This window comes from Myripristis murdjan, chromosome 13, assembly GCF_902150065.1.
Source record: "Myripristis murdjan chromosome 13, fMyrMur1.1, whole genome shotgun sequence".
NCBI lineage: Eukaryota > Metazoa > Chordata > Actinopteri > Holocentriformes > Holocentridae > Myripristis > Myripristis murdjan.
This window is the reverse complement of record NC_043992.1, coordinates 23,716,864-23,734,833: the sequence shown is the minus strand read 5'-3', so window position 1 is coordinate 23,734,833 and position 17,970 is coordinate 23,716,864. Positions and strand designations below refer to the sequence as shown.

Here is a 17,970-nt window from a genome sequence, read left to right as displayed (position 1 = left end):
ACTCTCTAAAGGACCATTACAGTCAGTCATACCCTGAATTGTTTGACAGGGATGACGGCCATCACCAGCAACATTTAAAAATAAACGTCTTGAGCGATAACTTACTGTGCAAAAACAGGAATTCAACTGGGCTGAGAATAAAATATCTTTCTGTAACCTTTTGATTATTTTTCCCCATGTTTCTTTCTCACAGTCACTCTGCACTCTCTTTCTCTCTCTCTCTCTCTCTCTCTCTCACACACACACACACACACACACACACTCCACCTTTCTCCCTGCAGTGGTTCCCCACAGAGCCCCTGGGAGACCTTTAGATGCCAAACACTAAACATGGCCTTTCTGGGAAGTTATTGTTCCAGTTATTTATAGGGCACAGTGGCACTGGCACAGGGGAGCAGGGGAAAAGAAAAAGACAGTGTGTGTGTGTGTGTGTGTGTGTGTGTGTGTGTGTTTTGTACCATATGGTTTGCCTGTGGCTATGTATGCTATTTATGTTATATTTGGTGCCTCCCCAGAGACCCCTTCAATAATAGGCCCATTTCTAACTGCCTTACATGATCTTTGTACACCCCATATAATTCTCCACTCTCTATGCCTCACACACACACACACACACACACACACACACACCACACATAGCCTGTCTTTAGTCAAATAACAGGATAGGTCTCATCCCATTATAACCAGGGAACAATTTGAGAGGAGAGAGTGAGAGAAGTGTCACAGACGACACGTTTGTAGCGCTTAGAGGTTCCCCCGTTACATCCATGTTTTTTTGGAGGAACGTGGTATACAACTGCATTTCAGCTACAGGCGGTCCCACACTTGTTGAGTTTTAAGTCGTCTGTTGTTTTTGATTCATGCCACAGTGTGGAGGAGTAGAAGACAAGAAGAATACGAGCACTGGTCACGTCTGCACTTGTTGCAGCAGTGACACAGCAATGAACTTAGAGTATTCCAGACTTTTTCAGCATTCTCTCTCTCTCTCTCTCTCTCTCTCTCTCTCTCTCTCTCTCTCTCTCTCCCTCTCTTTCTCTCTCTCTTTCTCCCTCTCTCTCTCTCTTTCTGTTGGATTTATGTGCACTGTGTGTAGGAGGGCTTGATTCACTTGCATCCCATAGCTCATGAGTCATTGTTAGTGGGAATTGCTTAGTCATGCTTTGTTCCTGTGGCCTCAGTGACCCGTAATCTGTCCTGTGTGTGTGTGTTTGTGTTATGTGTATCCGTAAGTGCACAGAATTTTCTGAGGTTGGCTTTGGTTCAATTTTTATGATCACCACTCCCGCTCTCCTCTGTGGGAATCTCCGTATAACCACACTTCCTGGTCCTGTGTGTGTGTGTGTGTGTGTGTGTGTGTGTGTGTGTGTGCATATTTGCAGTCATTTTACACTTAATTCATCCTGTTCGAAATAAGACTTTTATGTCAGCAAGTATCATCTTTAAAAATAAATAAATCAGAAAATGATCATCATTCCAGACTGAGAAATAAATCCAGTAAAATCTGTGTTACAGCCTGTTGTTTTTTTTCTGTTTTCTGCTGCTGTTGTTGCTGCTGTTGTTGTTCATCTCCTCCTATCCTAAAAAGATCTGTCTCTGACTATGACTCAGAGCGCGATTACATTTGGTGGATCGTTGTCAAGGCGCCTTCTCTACTCAGGCAACAGAAATCTTTAGTGACCTCTGAGATTCATCTGACAAAGTGGATTTTTTGTGATATCGCCAAAGTTAATCTAATCCCACCAGTTTTATCAAGGTTGTGGAGCGCTGTCATTTATCTGAAAATATTTCATGATGCACAAATTGACCAAGGCTGGAGGTCTGTTCTCACAAAGGAAGAAATAGAGCTGAAAAATCTTTTACATTTTGCTTTGCCCTTCCTCTCAGCGACCCTTATGTTACGAAGCTGTACTGTTCTCCTTCAAAAAAACGCATCTTTCGTTGTTTTTTCCTTTTTAAATTAGCCAAGAAACTTGCGGCCTTTTGCACATCCCTAAAACGAAATTCCTGGTGGAGACACTCAAGCAGAGAGTGCAGCATAATAAAGGCTTAATGCTGGAGCAGCCAAACGTGAGGAATATCCTCAAGCGGGACGCACCCCAAAGTGTTACAGACCACATTTGATTGCAACTAACATGCCATTGTCACAACATACAGTGTAACATGCTGGAAATTTTTATTTTGAGCTGCATAAATTGCCCAAACTCTGTGTGTGGGTGTGTGTGTGTGTGTGTATGTTGTTCAGATGGATCAATATTCAGCAATGAGTGACCCTCTTCCTTTTTTTTACAGGACATGAGAAGACATGTGATGATGACCCTCCTGGACACAGAGCAGTCATATGTGGACTCACTACGTACACTCATTCAGGTAACACACACACACACACACACACACACACACACACACAAATCAAATCAGTATGCATGTGATCGTCCTGGATTTGAGTTGAGTGTGAACTGATTGAACAGCATGTTACTCCCATGCTCTGAGCCTTGCATCAGGGGGTTGTGCGTTTATTTGGCAATCAGCAGAGGTGTAAACGGGTCACCCGCTGATTTGCAACCCACATAGAAACAATGACATGCTCTACATTTTAGGTGATAATCCTGATGTCAGTGTAGCTCTAACCTATATGCAGGTTATGATAAATCACCAATAAATCACCATATTCTGATTGGACGAGTGTTAATAATCATCAGTGAACCTGGAGGTTTCTGCAGTGTCTGGGGTGAATGAAAAAAACCCTGCCTGCTTTGTGTTAACCTTAAGTGTGCTATTGGAAAGATGACTTTTAATTTTTTGTTTGTCTGAGTGTAGGTCCATCTCTTGGAGACAGGCTTCTTGTGATTCTGCTTGTTTTCATACATATGTTTTATGTGTAAGCTACCATTCAACGGTAGACACACACACCTCCCTAAGTTCCACACTATCTCACCTCAGTTCCCCTGTAACCACAGTCGCCTCATCCTTCAGGTCTCCCCCTCTCACACACACACACACACACACAGAGAAATGTAACTATGAACTGGTACATCACTGAGGACATGAATAACAAATGTATGCATTATGTAATCCACTCATTGTCATTCATCCTGTCAGGCTAAGCTGCTAACCCCATCACATCTCACTGTCATCAGCATTATCTGCCCGCCCACACACACACACACACACACACACATACACACTCTCACCCACTTACTCTGTCCTTACCTGTGTTCAAGTCTCAAGCCCACCACTCTCCTTTAACTAGCATTAACCCCAAATAGACTCATCTTTCTCTCTCTCACACACACATGCATACACACACATAGTGATGTTGTATAAGCTTTCACCATTATTTGTGTGGAGTTGTGTGTGTGTGTTTATGTGTGTGTGTGTGTGTGTGTGTGTGTGTGTGTGGGTTTGCACATGCTGCATACATACCGGCTCTGCAGTGTTTCTCCTTATGCATGAGCATTTGTGTGTGTTGGGCCATGAAGTGAATAATCCTGAGCTATGTTCCCATGGCGACACGAGGGAAGTAAGTGTTACCACGGTGACTGCAGTGAAAGTGTAGATCCCCCAAGGAGGATGTCAGACATGGTGTAGCGGAGGCAGCTCAACAGTTAAAAAGCTGTCCAAATTTATGATCTGGGTCTGAATTTTGTGGTGCTCAGCAATGAATTAGTGGGTATATTTGCTTATTTTAATAATAGCAAACTCTATATGTTTAGGAAAACCAGTGTTACAAAGTGCTTTACAGATAATAACAATGAAATAAAATATGTAAAAAATGGAAGCTCAGGTAGCAAGAATGAAATGGGCAAACAGAGGAGTTAAAATATTATGAAAAAAAAAAAAAATGTTATGACCTGATTGAGTTCAGTCGCTGTCGTCCAAATGAAACTTGCATCACATCCAGCAAGCTCTAATGTAACACACATGCATAATGCCATGTTTTGGAATAAGCCAGTCTCTCTGCGCATGTGGTTTTTGAAGTTCTCAGATATCTGGCGCTTTCTTTACACCTGGCATCAAGGTGCTTCCTGGGTGGTGTTCACACACAGTAACAGCACATAACATCCAAACATAAAAGCACCCACAGAAGATCCAATCACCCAAGCCACCTCCAGAGACGGTGAAGTCATTTTGATTCATTTTTACCACATGAGCAACAGTATGAACAATGAGCGATAGTTTTCCACCGAATCCCTAATCCACCGACAGAATACCAGCTAGGGAAACAAAAATATACTTTTCAAAAATGGATTGGGTCAATTGGATTTGACTGTCAATTTTAAAGACAAACAAATATTGTGAGTGTGTCAGTTTGCAGTTTTGTGCAGAAAAGAGGAAAACAGTTTTAATCTGTCACCGTCAAATGTGGCTCATGACCTATGTCACATGTTTTGCTCCGGTTCCCACATCTATCGACACTGTTGGGATATGAAACACACACTCAACAAACAGACACACTCAAACAAAGACCTTGACTGGGCGCTCCGGTAGCTTGTCTGGTAGAGCACGTACCTCTTATCAAGGCCGGGTCCTGACCGCAGGCCATTTGTTGCGGTCAGGACCCGGTCTGTCTCTCTCTACTGCCACTATCAAATAAAGCAGAAATGCCATAAAATAATCTTTAAAAAACAATGGCTTTGGACAAGTTACTCTGGGTATAATTTAGTTCATCATTTCCCCAAGTTTGGTCCAAACTGAGCCAGTGGAGGCTGAGATGTTGTGCATCACAGATGGACAGATGGATAGAGACGGTTCATAATCCCTTCCCGATTTTCAATCACGAACAAAAAGTCTTCCAAAGCAGACCAAATGTTTTATCATGTGTGGAGCCATGCTAATAAAAAGCAGCAAGCGCCAATACTTCTGAGTAATATCAGGCAATTAATGCAATTTCAGGCAATTCCCAGGGTCTCGACTAACATTGTTTGGCAGAAAGAGACGCTGCAGAAAATACAAGCTGAATTGCTCGTGGGATTATTTTCTTTTTAGAAAAGTTGTAAAAGTCCCAAATCTTTATATGTCACAACCTCTTTTTTTTTTTTTTTAATACAAGGTTTTCTCGTCACATTTGCCTATTGAAACCCTTTTCTATTGACAAAAGCATTCTCATCAACGGTCGGTGCTTTAATTTTGATCTGTGCCCCATGCACGCTACCAAGTACATTAGGGATTGCTCCGCTGGCAAACAACTTTTACCTATTCATATTGTATGTGTTGGCAGCAGCTGGCATGTACACAGTGTTGTTAATGCACCAGCACAGGCTTAATAAAACCTTATGTACTGCTCTACATGCATTTGACCATCACTTATAACATTTTGCATCAAACCGGATGCAAAGAAACAGGGCGACACAGAGGGTTTACAAGGATAAATATTTAGCTGTAACATCGGTCAACATTTTAACTGTTTTCTGGTGCAACATTGTAATATTTGTATAAGTTGTAATGTAGCAGCCATTTATGTTACAACTGGGTCCTAAGTCCTAACGCACGCACTGTGGGTGCAACCGGCTTCGAATGTCTAATGAAGTCAGGCAGCGAGCTGTGCACCATGACTGGCCTCTACAGCTGCTGAAGCCATGGGGTCACATCTGTTCAAGTCAATTTTGGAAAGATTAATTTACAAATTCCACGGAAATGTAACCTAAGGAAGTGTTTATGTGGAGAAGAAAGCAAGACAGAGAGAGAGAGAGCGTCTTGTTCAGTCTTGAGAGCTTTTTAGGCCACTGCTGAATTTTTTTTTTTTTTTTTCCTGTTTGGGTTAACTTAATATTCAAGTCAAACGGCAGGCTGGCAGAGTAGAAAATGGAGCAATAGAGTTTGTCCTGAGGGTGAGAACTACACAAAAAAGGAAGACAAAAGGACAAGAGGATGAAATTCCCTCAGTAATATGCTGACTAAAATTTGATGCTACTTTGGTAGTGTAATCCCGCTGTGTGTCACTGCGGTATGTCCGGTATGAGTCAACATGGCTGAACTGCACGGCATCCGGCAGGAGCCCTGCGAGCAGAATGTTTCAGCTTCATGAAAATATTGTAGAATGTTCAAAGGAAAACACCGGCAAGAGCTTTTCATGAGGCAAAATATGACGTGGATTTGAATTTCATCTCAGGAGCTTGGTGTCCTTAAGCATGCCCTTAGTCAGCTAGTTCAGAGAGCCATGTATTGTGCAACACCAACCGGTCTCAGACCAGCTCTCCTTACAGACAAAATATCACAATTGACCAAAGAAAAAACTTGTTTGGAACAGAGGAAAAATGAGACCTATTGAATTAGAATGTTTTTTTGGCATTAGGACAAGAATATGATTTGGCAGACGTGTCCTGACGAAGCACAGCGTCAGTCTCCACAGTCTAGCCTTTGACAACGGGAGAAAATATGATTACTGACAGATCAGGTCTTGGTGCTTTGGTTCTTTGTGTGTGTACCCAAAAACGAAGCACACAGTGGCCACTGTTTGTGATGACTGTTTGTGACCACTGTGTGCTTGTTATGGAGACAGAGCTGCTTTTTACGCTAAATCTTTTATAAAAGTCCACACATAAGAAACCAAATTTATATACAGCAATACAAGAAGTGTACATTCTCACATTTTAATTGAAAGGAGTCATAAATCCAAATCATGCCTGGGTTAGGCGGCTCATTATGTGCCAGCATGCCATACCCTGTGAGACAAGCCCATCTTACACAGCCTGTTCAAGGAGGGAATATTACACCGTCCTGTGTAAAACGTGCAAATACAGAACGGGGTGTATTGTTGTTCAGTAGAGGTAGCCACAGAGCCGAATCGATGACTATTGTGTGTGTGTGTGTGTGTGTGTGTGTGTGTGTGTGTGTAAAACGGAGAGCCAGTCAGGACGGGACAGGTGTGTGACGTTTTCGATGATGTGTCATGTGTGCGACTCACCACCATGGGATTTAAAAAGGAGATATGGCAGCTCAAGGCATAAAAAAAAAAATTCAAAAGAATGAAAGTCTCACTATTTATGTGAAATATTGCTTTGTGGCTGATTATTATTGTAGCTTAACTAATCAGCTGTTGTTATACCAAAGTCATCAAGTCATCTCTGTCGCCCACCTGATGACACTGGAGGGGGTGGGCTATGAATTAGTGTGTGTTCATTCATCTGTCTGTGTGTCACATAGTGGTGTAACTCCGATGTCACCCACATTTGATGGGAAGGTTGGTCATGGGCCAAGGAAGCTACCCAGTTAGCTTTATCGCAGCAAGGCTCCTAATTGAATGGATTCACACGTCATCACTAAACCTCGTTCAGGTGTGTCCTGGGACATCAAGTCAAAAGGAGGCGTGGCACACCATAAAAAGTCACATAACTTCCTAGCGGAGTAGCATACAGTAACCCCACATAATTTTGTCGAGTGCTAAGAAACAGTTTATTAACGTCTCACACTGATTAGGCCACGCCCACTTCAGTGTTTTACATGTTCTCCAAACGGGGCCTCGTGAGATTCTGGACCAGAGCTGTTAGCGAGTTTCTGGTACTACTGAGTCAAAGATGGTGTGCATCATTGGTGGGACACAATATGTTTATGTATTCCTTTTGGATTTGTTTGCTGTCATATGTTGTATATACGATGTTTTGTAAAATGATTTTGCAGCATACTATATTTTGCTCCTAAAGAAGTGTCCAGTTGCAGTTCAGCTGACCAGACTGATCTGCTCACCAAAATTGCCCTTATGGGACGGTGTGGATTTGTGTGTGCGTATATGTGTGATGAATTATAGATAAAAGAAACCCCAGCAGTCCTGTGAAGTCCTAACATGAGAGGACACACACACATACACACACACACACACACTCACAGAAGAGGCATTAGACAAACCCAGATAATTGCGCCTGCAGGTTTTCAGAGCCTCAATACAGCAGCTGCATTTTGCTGGCATGACACCCACCTGTAGCGCACATAAACAAACCAGCATTGTTGTGTATTGCATGTGCACCCATGTGAACACGCACAATATACACACACACATACTCGCACACTCACACACACATCCACTCAAAGCATTACCAAACTCTGACTCTTGACTCTCATTTCAGCCACTTTTATCCAGACTTATTTGTGAGATGAAATGGTGTGTGTGTGTGTGTGTGTGTGTGTGTGTGTGTGTGTGTGTGTGTGTGTGTGTGTGTGTGTGTGTGCCTGTGCCTGTGTGTGTGTGTGTGTGTGTGTGTGTGTGTGTGTGTGTGAGACAAGCCTGACTTATGCCTCCAATTTGTAGGCCTGTCAGGAATTAGGGAATTACTTGCCAGAAATAGAAACATTTTTGTCATGGGTGCGTGTGTGTGTGTGTGTGTGTGTGTGTGTGACTGAGTGTGGAGAGCGCTTAGCAACAAAATGTTTAAAGGCGTTTTCTATTAATAGCAACATTTTTTTAAGTCTAGCAGGCGAGTGGAAGGCGAAGGGACAGAAAGCTCAGAAAGAACATGAAAGAAGGGGAAAGGAAAAGAGAAAGGAAAGGAAATATAAAGGGATTTCGTGTTATTTGTTTTGGTAGCTGAAATAATTAGAGCCAGCACACACCGCCGCCTTACAGGTCAGAGCTATTTCCTTTCATCAAAGTCTCTCACAAACACACACACACACACACACACACACACACACACACACACACACACACACACACACATCTTTTACCTCCATCCTTTTCTTCCCTTTGACATCCTCCCCCTTTGCCTCCTCCTCCATCTCTCTACTTCACCTTGAATCCCCTCTCTTTCCCTTTCCCCCACAAAACACATCATCTCTTCTTCCTCTCCCTCCTCTCTTCCTCCCCACTCCTCTCCTCCTCTGTCCTCTCATGCTCCCTGTGGCTCCCTCTCTTCCTTCACTTACCTCACTGCTCCCTCCTTCCCTTCATCACTTCAGGATAACAGAACACAGAAGTTCTGCATAAGAAAAGGGCACTTGAGTACAATATATAATTTATATCACTTATGTAAGTAGTTTATTTAAGGTTATTTACCAATGTTGTTGTGTGAAAACCTTGTTAATATTCATGTTTTCACTTCAGTAGAAGGATTACATGCTGCTCTGTGGGTTGAGAAAATTATCCACCACCTCTTGGGCTGATGAAATTATTTCATAACCCACTGGAAAACGTCCAAGTGCATTGTCATCAAGCTGAAAACAAAGCTGGTCTCTGCAGCTCTGTAGTTTCCCTACAGAGCTGCTATATATATATATATATATATATATATATATATATAATAAAATTTACATCTTCTTTTCTTCCACCCCAGGGAGACATGAGTTGTCTGGAGGAGGCCAAAAATACTCAGTCTCTCCATTTTTTATTTTCCTTACTCAACTGTCTCTGCCTGCCTCCCCCTTTTCTCCCCTTTCCTCCTCCCTTAGTTTCCTCTACACAAATACAGTGATATTGTAACTATGATCTAGTCACAAATGAATGAATGATTGGTAACTATTCTAATATGTGGACATTACAGATTACTTTTGATGATTATTTGATGTTTGTATTTGCTCGTTATGTTTATTGAGGTGAGATTCCTTCTCTATAAGCCTTAAGGGTTTTTAATTCTCAACTGCACAACTTGCATTTCCCTATTTGTTGTTTTGCTCTGCTCACTATGGTGAACAAATCCAATGAGGTTTCAGAATTTACACTAGTTTGGTGTAAATTCTGAATTGACAATGGGCAAAATGTACTATGAATTTACTTGATAAACATTTGTGTCAACCTAAAAACGCAGGTAAACTCCTTTACTGAAAATAAAAACGTGCATAATTTACAACCTTCTGTAAAATGTAAGGAAATAAGTTGATTCTGTCCATGTAAACACAGTTTCAAGAAAACATAAATAAAATCGACCCATAGAAGTTTTTCACAGCCGCCATTTTGTCATAAATGATCAGGTTAAACTCAGGTGTTATTGATTAAAGGTGCAGTCCAGTGAGCAGAGTCTCTGCAGTGAACAACAGCAGGCAAAGGAAACCTTCATTAATGTCATCAGTAACTCCCGTGTTCACCCTGTCAAAATTCATGTCAAAATCTACGATGTAACCAGCTCCTAGGATGTAACCTGTAATTATTTAGGTGTGATAAAAAAAAATGTAGTGCTCAGAGAGTATAATATAAGCCATGTTTTCCTTAATTTAATAGTTAATTAGCTAGTAGTTTACCCCCCTATTGGCCAGGGAGCACTCCATCATGACTTTAGACCAATTACATAACACAAGAGCACAAGACCCTCCCAGCCCAGGTAACGTTGCTTAATTGCCTACACAGTTGTGTGTGGACGGATATTTCCAATAGAGAAATAAGTTTGTGTTAAGTGGAATTAGGTGCATCATATTTTCCCTTTGGTGTGAGTCCCTGACTTTTAAATAAGTAATCTGTTGTTTATTTACTTAGTTCTGTGATTATTGATATGTTGTTGTTTGAGATGTTAGATTACATATAGGCCTGTGTTGCTTATATAATTACATAGAGACGGCAGTAGATGCGATTTCCACAGTCCTCTTGCTCGATATTTCTTTATTGTATTTTCCTCCTTGTTAATGATGTTTGTAGGGATGTAGTTGAACAGTTTAGTGCAGACTGTACGTGACTGTGACGCACTTAAAATCCTCAAGAGCGCACCGTGGCGGCACGCCGTCGGCGGTGCGGGGTAAACTTTGAAAGACGCTTGCGGCTGAGTGAATAATGCCCCTTTCGCCTTGCCGGTCAGTGTATGGGTTATTATGCGTATTATTCTGCTAGTCTACTGTGTATTATTCCCTATATTAAGGCAGTTAAAAATGTTTGGTGATGGAAATACATCGATAAGTCGGAGTGTAATTTATAGTACGCGTGTCGCCACAAGGGGCACTGTGACCCTGATAATTATGTCTTTTTATGCCTATAAGTTTTGGGGCGTACTGCACTGTCTGTTATTCCTGCCTATTGACCAGTAATATTGTTATCCTGAGTGTAGAGAATTTATATCCTTTACATTTTGTCATCATTATAAGTACTAATACTTTTTTATTATCTTACTGTTGCACTATTATTATTATGCAACTATGACCTGTAATTTAAATTGCCTTGTTATTATTGAAATTTGAAGACAAATATTCCACACCTACCAAGGATGCACAAGTTTGTTCAATAAAGAAAAAGAAACCAGGCGTGCCTCCTGTGTCCTGACCGACACATCACACAGACACTCACCTAGTCACTCCTTAACCAGCTACCATACTTAACACAAACTGTACACAATTAATCCAGGCATTCAATTTATTTTAGCTCGCATGAGTTTCATAAACGATATATAATGCTATAGATTTGTTATAAATGTTTGTTTGTTATTTGTGCACAGTATTACCTTTTCTGCTGATATCCGGTAGGCAAATACTTTCCAACTCTTTTGGCTGACATCAAGTCTCTGCTGTAAAATGATTAACATGTTATTATGGCTACTCTATCGTGATAGCCCACTAGCAGACATGAAATGCAATTCTTGTACACATTCACTGGGCAAAATAAGAAAACTACTTCAACTTAGCCGATGTAAAACATACTATATTTATTCTATTTAACATTTTCTTCCAAACAAAACTGTAAGATTCCTCCTACTGGAACAGTCTTGGATGATGCTTTCCCTGACACACTCCTGCCACAACCGGGACAGATTTGACCCATTTCACATATCAGCATAGTTTCATTTCAGGCCAGTACCATTATTTCATTTTAAAGCCAGTATCTACCAATACTGATCATATGCCGATATTATCATGCATCCGCTACAAATTACCCCTTACCAGCCACTAACCTTATATGTCCATCACAGCCGGGTGACATTTTTGTTCCAAAGGAGTATAGATGGTTAATTGTCCTAGTTAGGCGGTTACTGATTGGTCTTTGCGTCCTTGCACAGGGCTACATGCGTCCTCTGAAGCAGCCGGACAGCGGCTCTATCGTCGACCCGCTGCTGGTGGACGAGATGTTCTACCAGATCCCAGAGATCCTGGAGCACCACGAGCACTTCCTGGAGCAGGTCACCGGCTGCGTCAACCAATGGCATGACAGGCAGACCGTCGGACACCTCCTCATCCAATCAGTGAGTAGAAACAGACAAAGTCAGTGAGGAACAAGAATCCACACTGCAACTCCTGCTACCTCAGGGTAGTTTAAGTGCATCACAAGCCCATCGTCTTATTTACTTGGAATTTAGGGCTGTGAAAGAGAAGAGAAGGGGGTCATAGGGATTTGACACTGGTTGTGTGTGTGTGTGTTTGTGTGTGTGTGTGTGTGTGTGTGTGTGTTTCTATGTGTTAGGATGGTTCTTTTATCTCCAGTCTTTTAAGACATGTATTTCTTGGTAGGTGTCTTCTCTCTCTTCTTTCACAGATGTTAATGGAGTGTGACTGAAACTTAGTGTCATGGAGTGTCTCTGATTTTCTCTCTCTCTCTCTCTCTCTCTCTCTCTCTCTCTCTCTTGCTCTCTCTCGCTCTCTCTCTTTCTCACACACACACATAAACACAGTGCCCTAAGATTCATAGGTAGCCTGACTTCACTACAACAAAACCCAGCATTGCATTTCAAGAGCCAAGAGAACTGAATTTCAGAGTTTTCATTCATGATATAAATGATCTTCTTGGTGAGTTTGGAATGTGCTCTGGAAGTGTTGGCACTGCCGGCCGCTGCAAGTGGAATGTAGACTGAGAGTGTGAGATAGTTAATCTCTGCTAACTGAGAGTAGCCAGCTGTAATCCCTTGACTTCTCTGAACTGCCTCTGTAAGGAAAACAATACGCTTGTGGTATGTGTGAGAGAGAGAGGAGTTGTATAAACCATCCTAGGACATCCAAGGGTTAGAAATTATTCAGCAACCAAAAAATAATGCATTAACAGAAGTACATTGCACTTAAAACTAAGCCTCCGCACGACCCTTATTTATACACCGTGCCCACGTTGTGCTGCACAAAGCAAAAACAAACCAATCCACCTTCAGACACTAACACATTGTTGAAAAATACCAGCAATTTTTCTTGGATTCCTGGCTCACTTTTATTTGGTGGTGTATTTTTGTTTCCCTCAGGGATGGATGGCAAAACAAATACAATGTGACACCGTCATGTCAAGATATTTCCAGTGCAGTCAAACAGTCAAAATGTTTCAACGATCTAAAACATCAGCAGTGAACTTGAGGTTTTGGTGTGAGTGAGGCAGAATCACATGTACAGTACACGAAGAAATCCATCGACAAAAAGACAGAAGCCTCAAGAGACCATAATGCAACACCACTAAATATTAAATGCCAAATAGCCGATACACAGTCCTAACTATTAAATAAGTGTGCTAAAATAGGTTTCTACATAAAAGTAAACAACCTGGATAATCTTAGAAAATTGATAACTAACTAGTCATATTATAAAAAGGTGTTTCAAGGTCTCTTTAATGTGTTATATTTAATTAGAGTTATATTAAATTGAGAATTAAACTATAATTCACCAGATTAAGCCTGACTTTGGTGTATTTTTTGCTGTGAACACAGTCGATAGCAGAGCGTTGGTGGACAGAAAGTATTCAAACAACTGGAGCTCTGCTGCCTGAAACGAACACAGAATCAGACCAGTGTTTCCCCTGCCATTATAAGACTGAGGTGCAGCACCTAAGAGTTTTTGCACAGCACCCAAGTTCACTGAATGGGAAATATGCATGGGGGAAAAAAAGTTTTAATAGTGATACAGCACCAAAGCCCTGCAAAAAGCCAGAGAAAACCCCGGGATAGGGTGAGCCGCCACAATACATTAAAAAGCCATTGCAATATGTTAAAAACATTAAATTGTTATTATTAAACCTAAAACAGTAAAGGTCCCAACAGCCAAAGTGTCGTGATTGTCAAAGTGGATTTTTAACAGAGAAAGTGTACAGCCCAGTAACTGGACACAAAAGGACATTTTGCAGAGATCAAATATTTCAAATAAATAAATAATAATAAAAATAGAATTACAGGTAAACTAATAATGGTTTACAGACAGAATGCAGCATCTTATTTAACCAAAATTAGATTCCTGTAATGAGTAACTTTTGTTCATAGTCAAATTATGGTCACAATTTTAATATACTTGAAAATGATTTATCTCAACCCTAAGAAATACAAACAGTATAAGAGTGAGTAACTGTTCAGATGAGCAGGATGAGCAGGAATTGTAACTGAACATGGTTGCAACTGATATATATCACTGCTTACTGACAGAACAGGAAACAGTTTAACATGATGAGACGAGCATTACTGTCCATTTAATTTTTAATTTGTCCAGAGGTTTTTCTAATTAATTAAGCATCGCTCTTCATTTCTGATCTCAGTCGCTGTCCAGGAAATTCACCTCCAAAGGTGCATATACTCAGTGGCCACTTTATTAGGTCCACCTGTACCATCTAATACAATACAATACAATTGTTCTGCCATAAAGTTTACTTCTCTGATGCCTGTAATGCTCAAGTTTTCTTTTTGTCACAGTAATAGAGGTGTTTATTCAACTCTATGTTTGGCACTAAGCTCATAGTTAGTGCTGCATTTTACTGAGAGCTGTTTCCACTATTCTGTCCCCTTCATGTATAATAAATAGGAAGGACAAAAAAAAGAAACCCCTCTCAGTATAATGTAGCCCAGTACAAGACCTCTACAAACTACAACCTCAATAATAAACATAGAAATAAACTTACACATTCTCCAAAATGTAGAAACTTTGTTAAAAGATAGAATTTAAGGCAGAGCTGCTGCATTGAACTGCTTTAGATTGTACAGGTGGACCTGATGAGGAGACCGCTGAGTGTAGATCCAGGTGCTGTGCCAAAATCTGAATCCCCTCCTGAAACCTGTCTGTGTGTGTGAGAGAGTGTGCATGTGTGTGTGTGTGTGTGTGTGTGTGTGTGTGTGTGTGTGTGTGTGTGTGTGTGACAGTGTCGCTCAGCAGCAGCACAAATGCCACACTGTGTTTCCTCTCACTACATTGTGTTGTACTGTGTGATTTCCAAAGAAAATATCTGGGTGACAAAGACATTTAATAAAGTGCATCTGGTGGACGACTGTACCTCGTGTAGCCAGGAGGGGCAGTCTCATCACTGAGAGTTCACTGGAAACATTATTTTTTAATTGCAGGAAATGACAACAGTGGAGGAAGAATGTGTACACCAAAAACATACAGTCAGTATTACAGAGTGATAGTATCTAACATACTAAAAGTATAAAGCAACCGAGTGAAAGACTTTTCTTTTCAAAATGAGCATAAGACTTCCAACAAAGAAAGAGAAAGGGTCAGGATTTATTTAGGCCCCACCGCTCACCTGCAGTTAAGCCTTTACAAATCCTACATATATAGGTTAACAACAGCTAACACACTGGAAGATATATAAGCATATGTAAGGATAACACTGATGTGGATAACAGTGAACAACAACAACAACAACAACAACAATAATAATAATTATTATAATTATAATAACCATACATTTTAGACAGCCTTGTTTGGCACGCTCTCCCAAACTGTGAGTTGATGTTTATAAACGTTAATGATTTATATGTGCTTACCGCTGTGTTGTAGTGTGTTGAAGAGCTGTTTATACACTATTTAGAGGTTAAAGTAAAGTGTTAGATAAATAAGAATAGGGAATAATCTGATGAGGAGAAAGGCAGAAATACAGGTTTTTGTCCTGTGTAGTTTAAAGCGTGTGGAGTCTCCACAGCGCTCAGCCTGCTCTGCCTGCCTGTCCCCCTCCCCCGCTACCCCTCCCCTTCTCTATCTCTCTCTCTATTTCCCTCTCCCTCACACTGCAGCTCTTAAAGCTGCAGACGCCGTATGTGCTGCAGGCCTCGTTGGCGCAGTAGGCAGCGCGTCAGTCTCATAATCTGAAGGTCGTGAGTTCGAGCCTCACACGGGGCAAGTGTTTTGGCTGTGTAGAAATGTGAGATGTGGCAGATCGTTGGGCAGATTTGTTGTGTCGGTTCCATATGGTCTGTGGTTGCTGTCTGTGCCTGTTCTGCTCCCAGCTTTGGCTCGAATGCAGCTCTGAAAACAGTCTGGTTTTATATAGGGTAGTATTTTAATAAAACTGTTTCATAATGGTAGCTCAGTCTTGTTTGTATTTTCAGGGGCAATAAATCATAATACAGTTAGTTTTCAGGTCTCTATTGTGATAAAGATTTTCATCATCCTCTTTCTCTTGCTCACTCTCTCTAGATAGGTCGAGCCGGATACATTTTTTTAAGTGATAGCCTTCATGTCCTCAATCATCTTGGGATAACTATATTTTCTGTTCTCCTTTTTGTGTAATCTCTGCTAAAACACACCTCAGCCTGTTTTTAAATAAAAGTTATGTATCTGCGATGTGTGACAGGGCTGTTCTGTGGCGGGTTAACGCAGGTTAAGACTCTTGTGATGTCCTTGATTTTTAGGTCTTTGTCCCAGAGCATGACTCGGTTTTCTGAATTAAGATTATTGAATTACAAGAGATGAAACCTGCGTGTACGCAGACAGGAACACAAGGGCATGTCGGCCTGCAAACATTGAAAATAAATCACAATGGTTTTGATGCGCAGCTACGGATTGTACATACTCACTAAAATGTGATACTCTGGACTGTCCAATCTCCTTTAGAAAACTTCAGAATATTTCAGATAGTCATTATGATGATTGGGAGACTTTCCTTTTCTTCCTGTGGTTACTCGTTAAATCTTTGTCAGACAACTCTCCTCTGTCTTTCTTCCCCCATAAAGACAGAAAACAGACAGAGCGGAGAGGAAGAAAGGACAGAGGAGAGACAGCAGGGAGATGGATGGATACTAGACGGGGCAGAAAGCCTGTTACCGTCGTGTCATTAAATGAGGCGTCACGTCATGCCTTATTCCTTTAACGCCCTGTCTCTCTCTCTCTCTCTCTCTCTCTCTCTCTCTCTCTCTCTCCCTCTATCTCCGGCTGACTCTTCCCTCTTAAGCACTCAATCTCTCTCTGCCCCCTGCCCTCTATTTGTAAAAGAAAAGCAGGCCAGGGTGATTCATCCACTTCTCTGTGTGTGTGTGTGTGTGTGTGTGTGTGTGTGTATGTGTGTATGTGTGAGTGAGAGAGTGTGTGAGTGAGTGAGTGAGAGAGAGAGATTGCTAAAGAAAACCATTGAGGTAAAGTCATCAAGATGCTGCCGGTTCTCTCTGGTGACCTGTCAGATTACAGCCTCACTTTTTCCATAATTGTGTTTTATTCACTGAGGAACAAAACAGAGTGTGTGGCTAAGAGAAATACCACGCTAAAAATGTACAGAAACAGCCATGCAGTGCTGGTTTCCTGTGCTTGTGATGGTGGTATTTCCTGACGTTATACCCAAAATGCAGCGATATTCACCCAGGAGAACCATAAAGATTGTTGGTGGCAAGACATGGTGAAATGCTTTATGCCGAGGCCAGCTCCTCGACAAACCAGGAGTGTGTTCCTGCTTCTTTACCTCTCATAACCACTGCCGAGCCAAAGAGAGACCCTGCTGGCCCTGTTATGACTTCTCATCAGCAGATGTGATTGTCTGTCACAAATGTGATTGCATATTTGATGGCATTGATAGTTTAGATGTCAAGGCTAACTCAGGTTCAGACGTCACACATTAATGCCAAACGTCCTGCATTTGAAGCTTAATGTTTTGGGGATCTAGTTTTTGATTCACGAGTGATTTTGGTATGTATTTGGTATTTAAACATGAGGTGATTTTCTGTATACTGATGAACTGGTATTTTTTTTTGGACAGGTTAGACCACAGCTGATGATGAGACATCAAAATAGGGCCTTAATGACTAAGATGTTGCTCTAATGTTAAGAAAGTAGTTGCCACAAAATAATTAGATGAGCTTTATAGAAAACCTGTGCATTATGGGCAAAGGATCCCTTTAATGAGATCTATAAGGCTTATAATTCACATTTTTTTATAAATTGATCTGATTTTACAAGGGCTTGTAAGCA

At 41.2% G+C, this 17,970-nt stretch overlaps 1 protein-coding gene and 1 non-coding gene across 2 annotated transcripts in view; both read left to right on the top strand.

Moving 5' to 3' along the window:
* The window catches only part of arhgef17 (Rho guanine nucleotide exchange factor (GEF) 17), a 94,760-nt gene that overhangs the window by 59,956 nt on the left and 16,834 nt on the right, over positions 1-17,970 (top strand). Inside the window, exons 2-3 of the mRNA XM_030066279.1 lie at positions 2,290-2,367; positions 11,901-12,083. Of these exons, the coding sequence (XP_029922139.1) occupies positions 2,290-2,367; positions 11,901-12,083 (261 nt within the window). The remainder of the gene's footprint in view (positions 1-2,289; positions 2,368-11,900; positions 12,084-17,970) is intronic.
* Positions 15,840-15,912, top strand: trnam-cau (transfer RNA methionine (anticodon CAU)). Its single transcript has one exon. It is a non-coding gene; the product is annotated as a tRNA-Met (tRNA).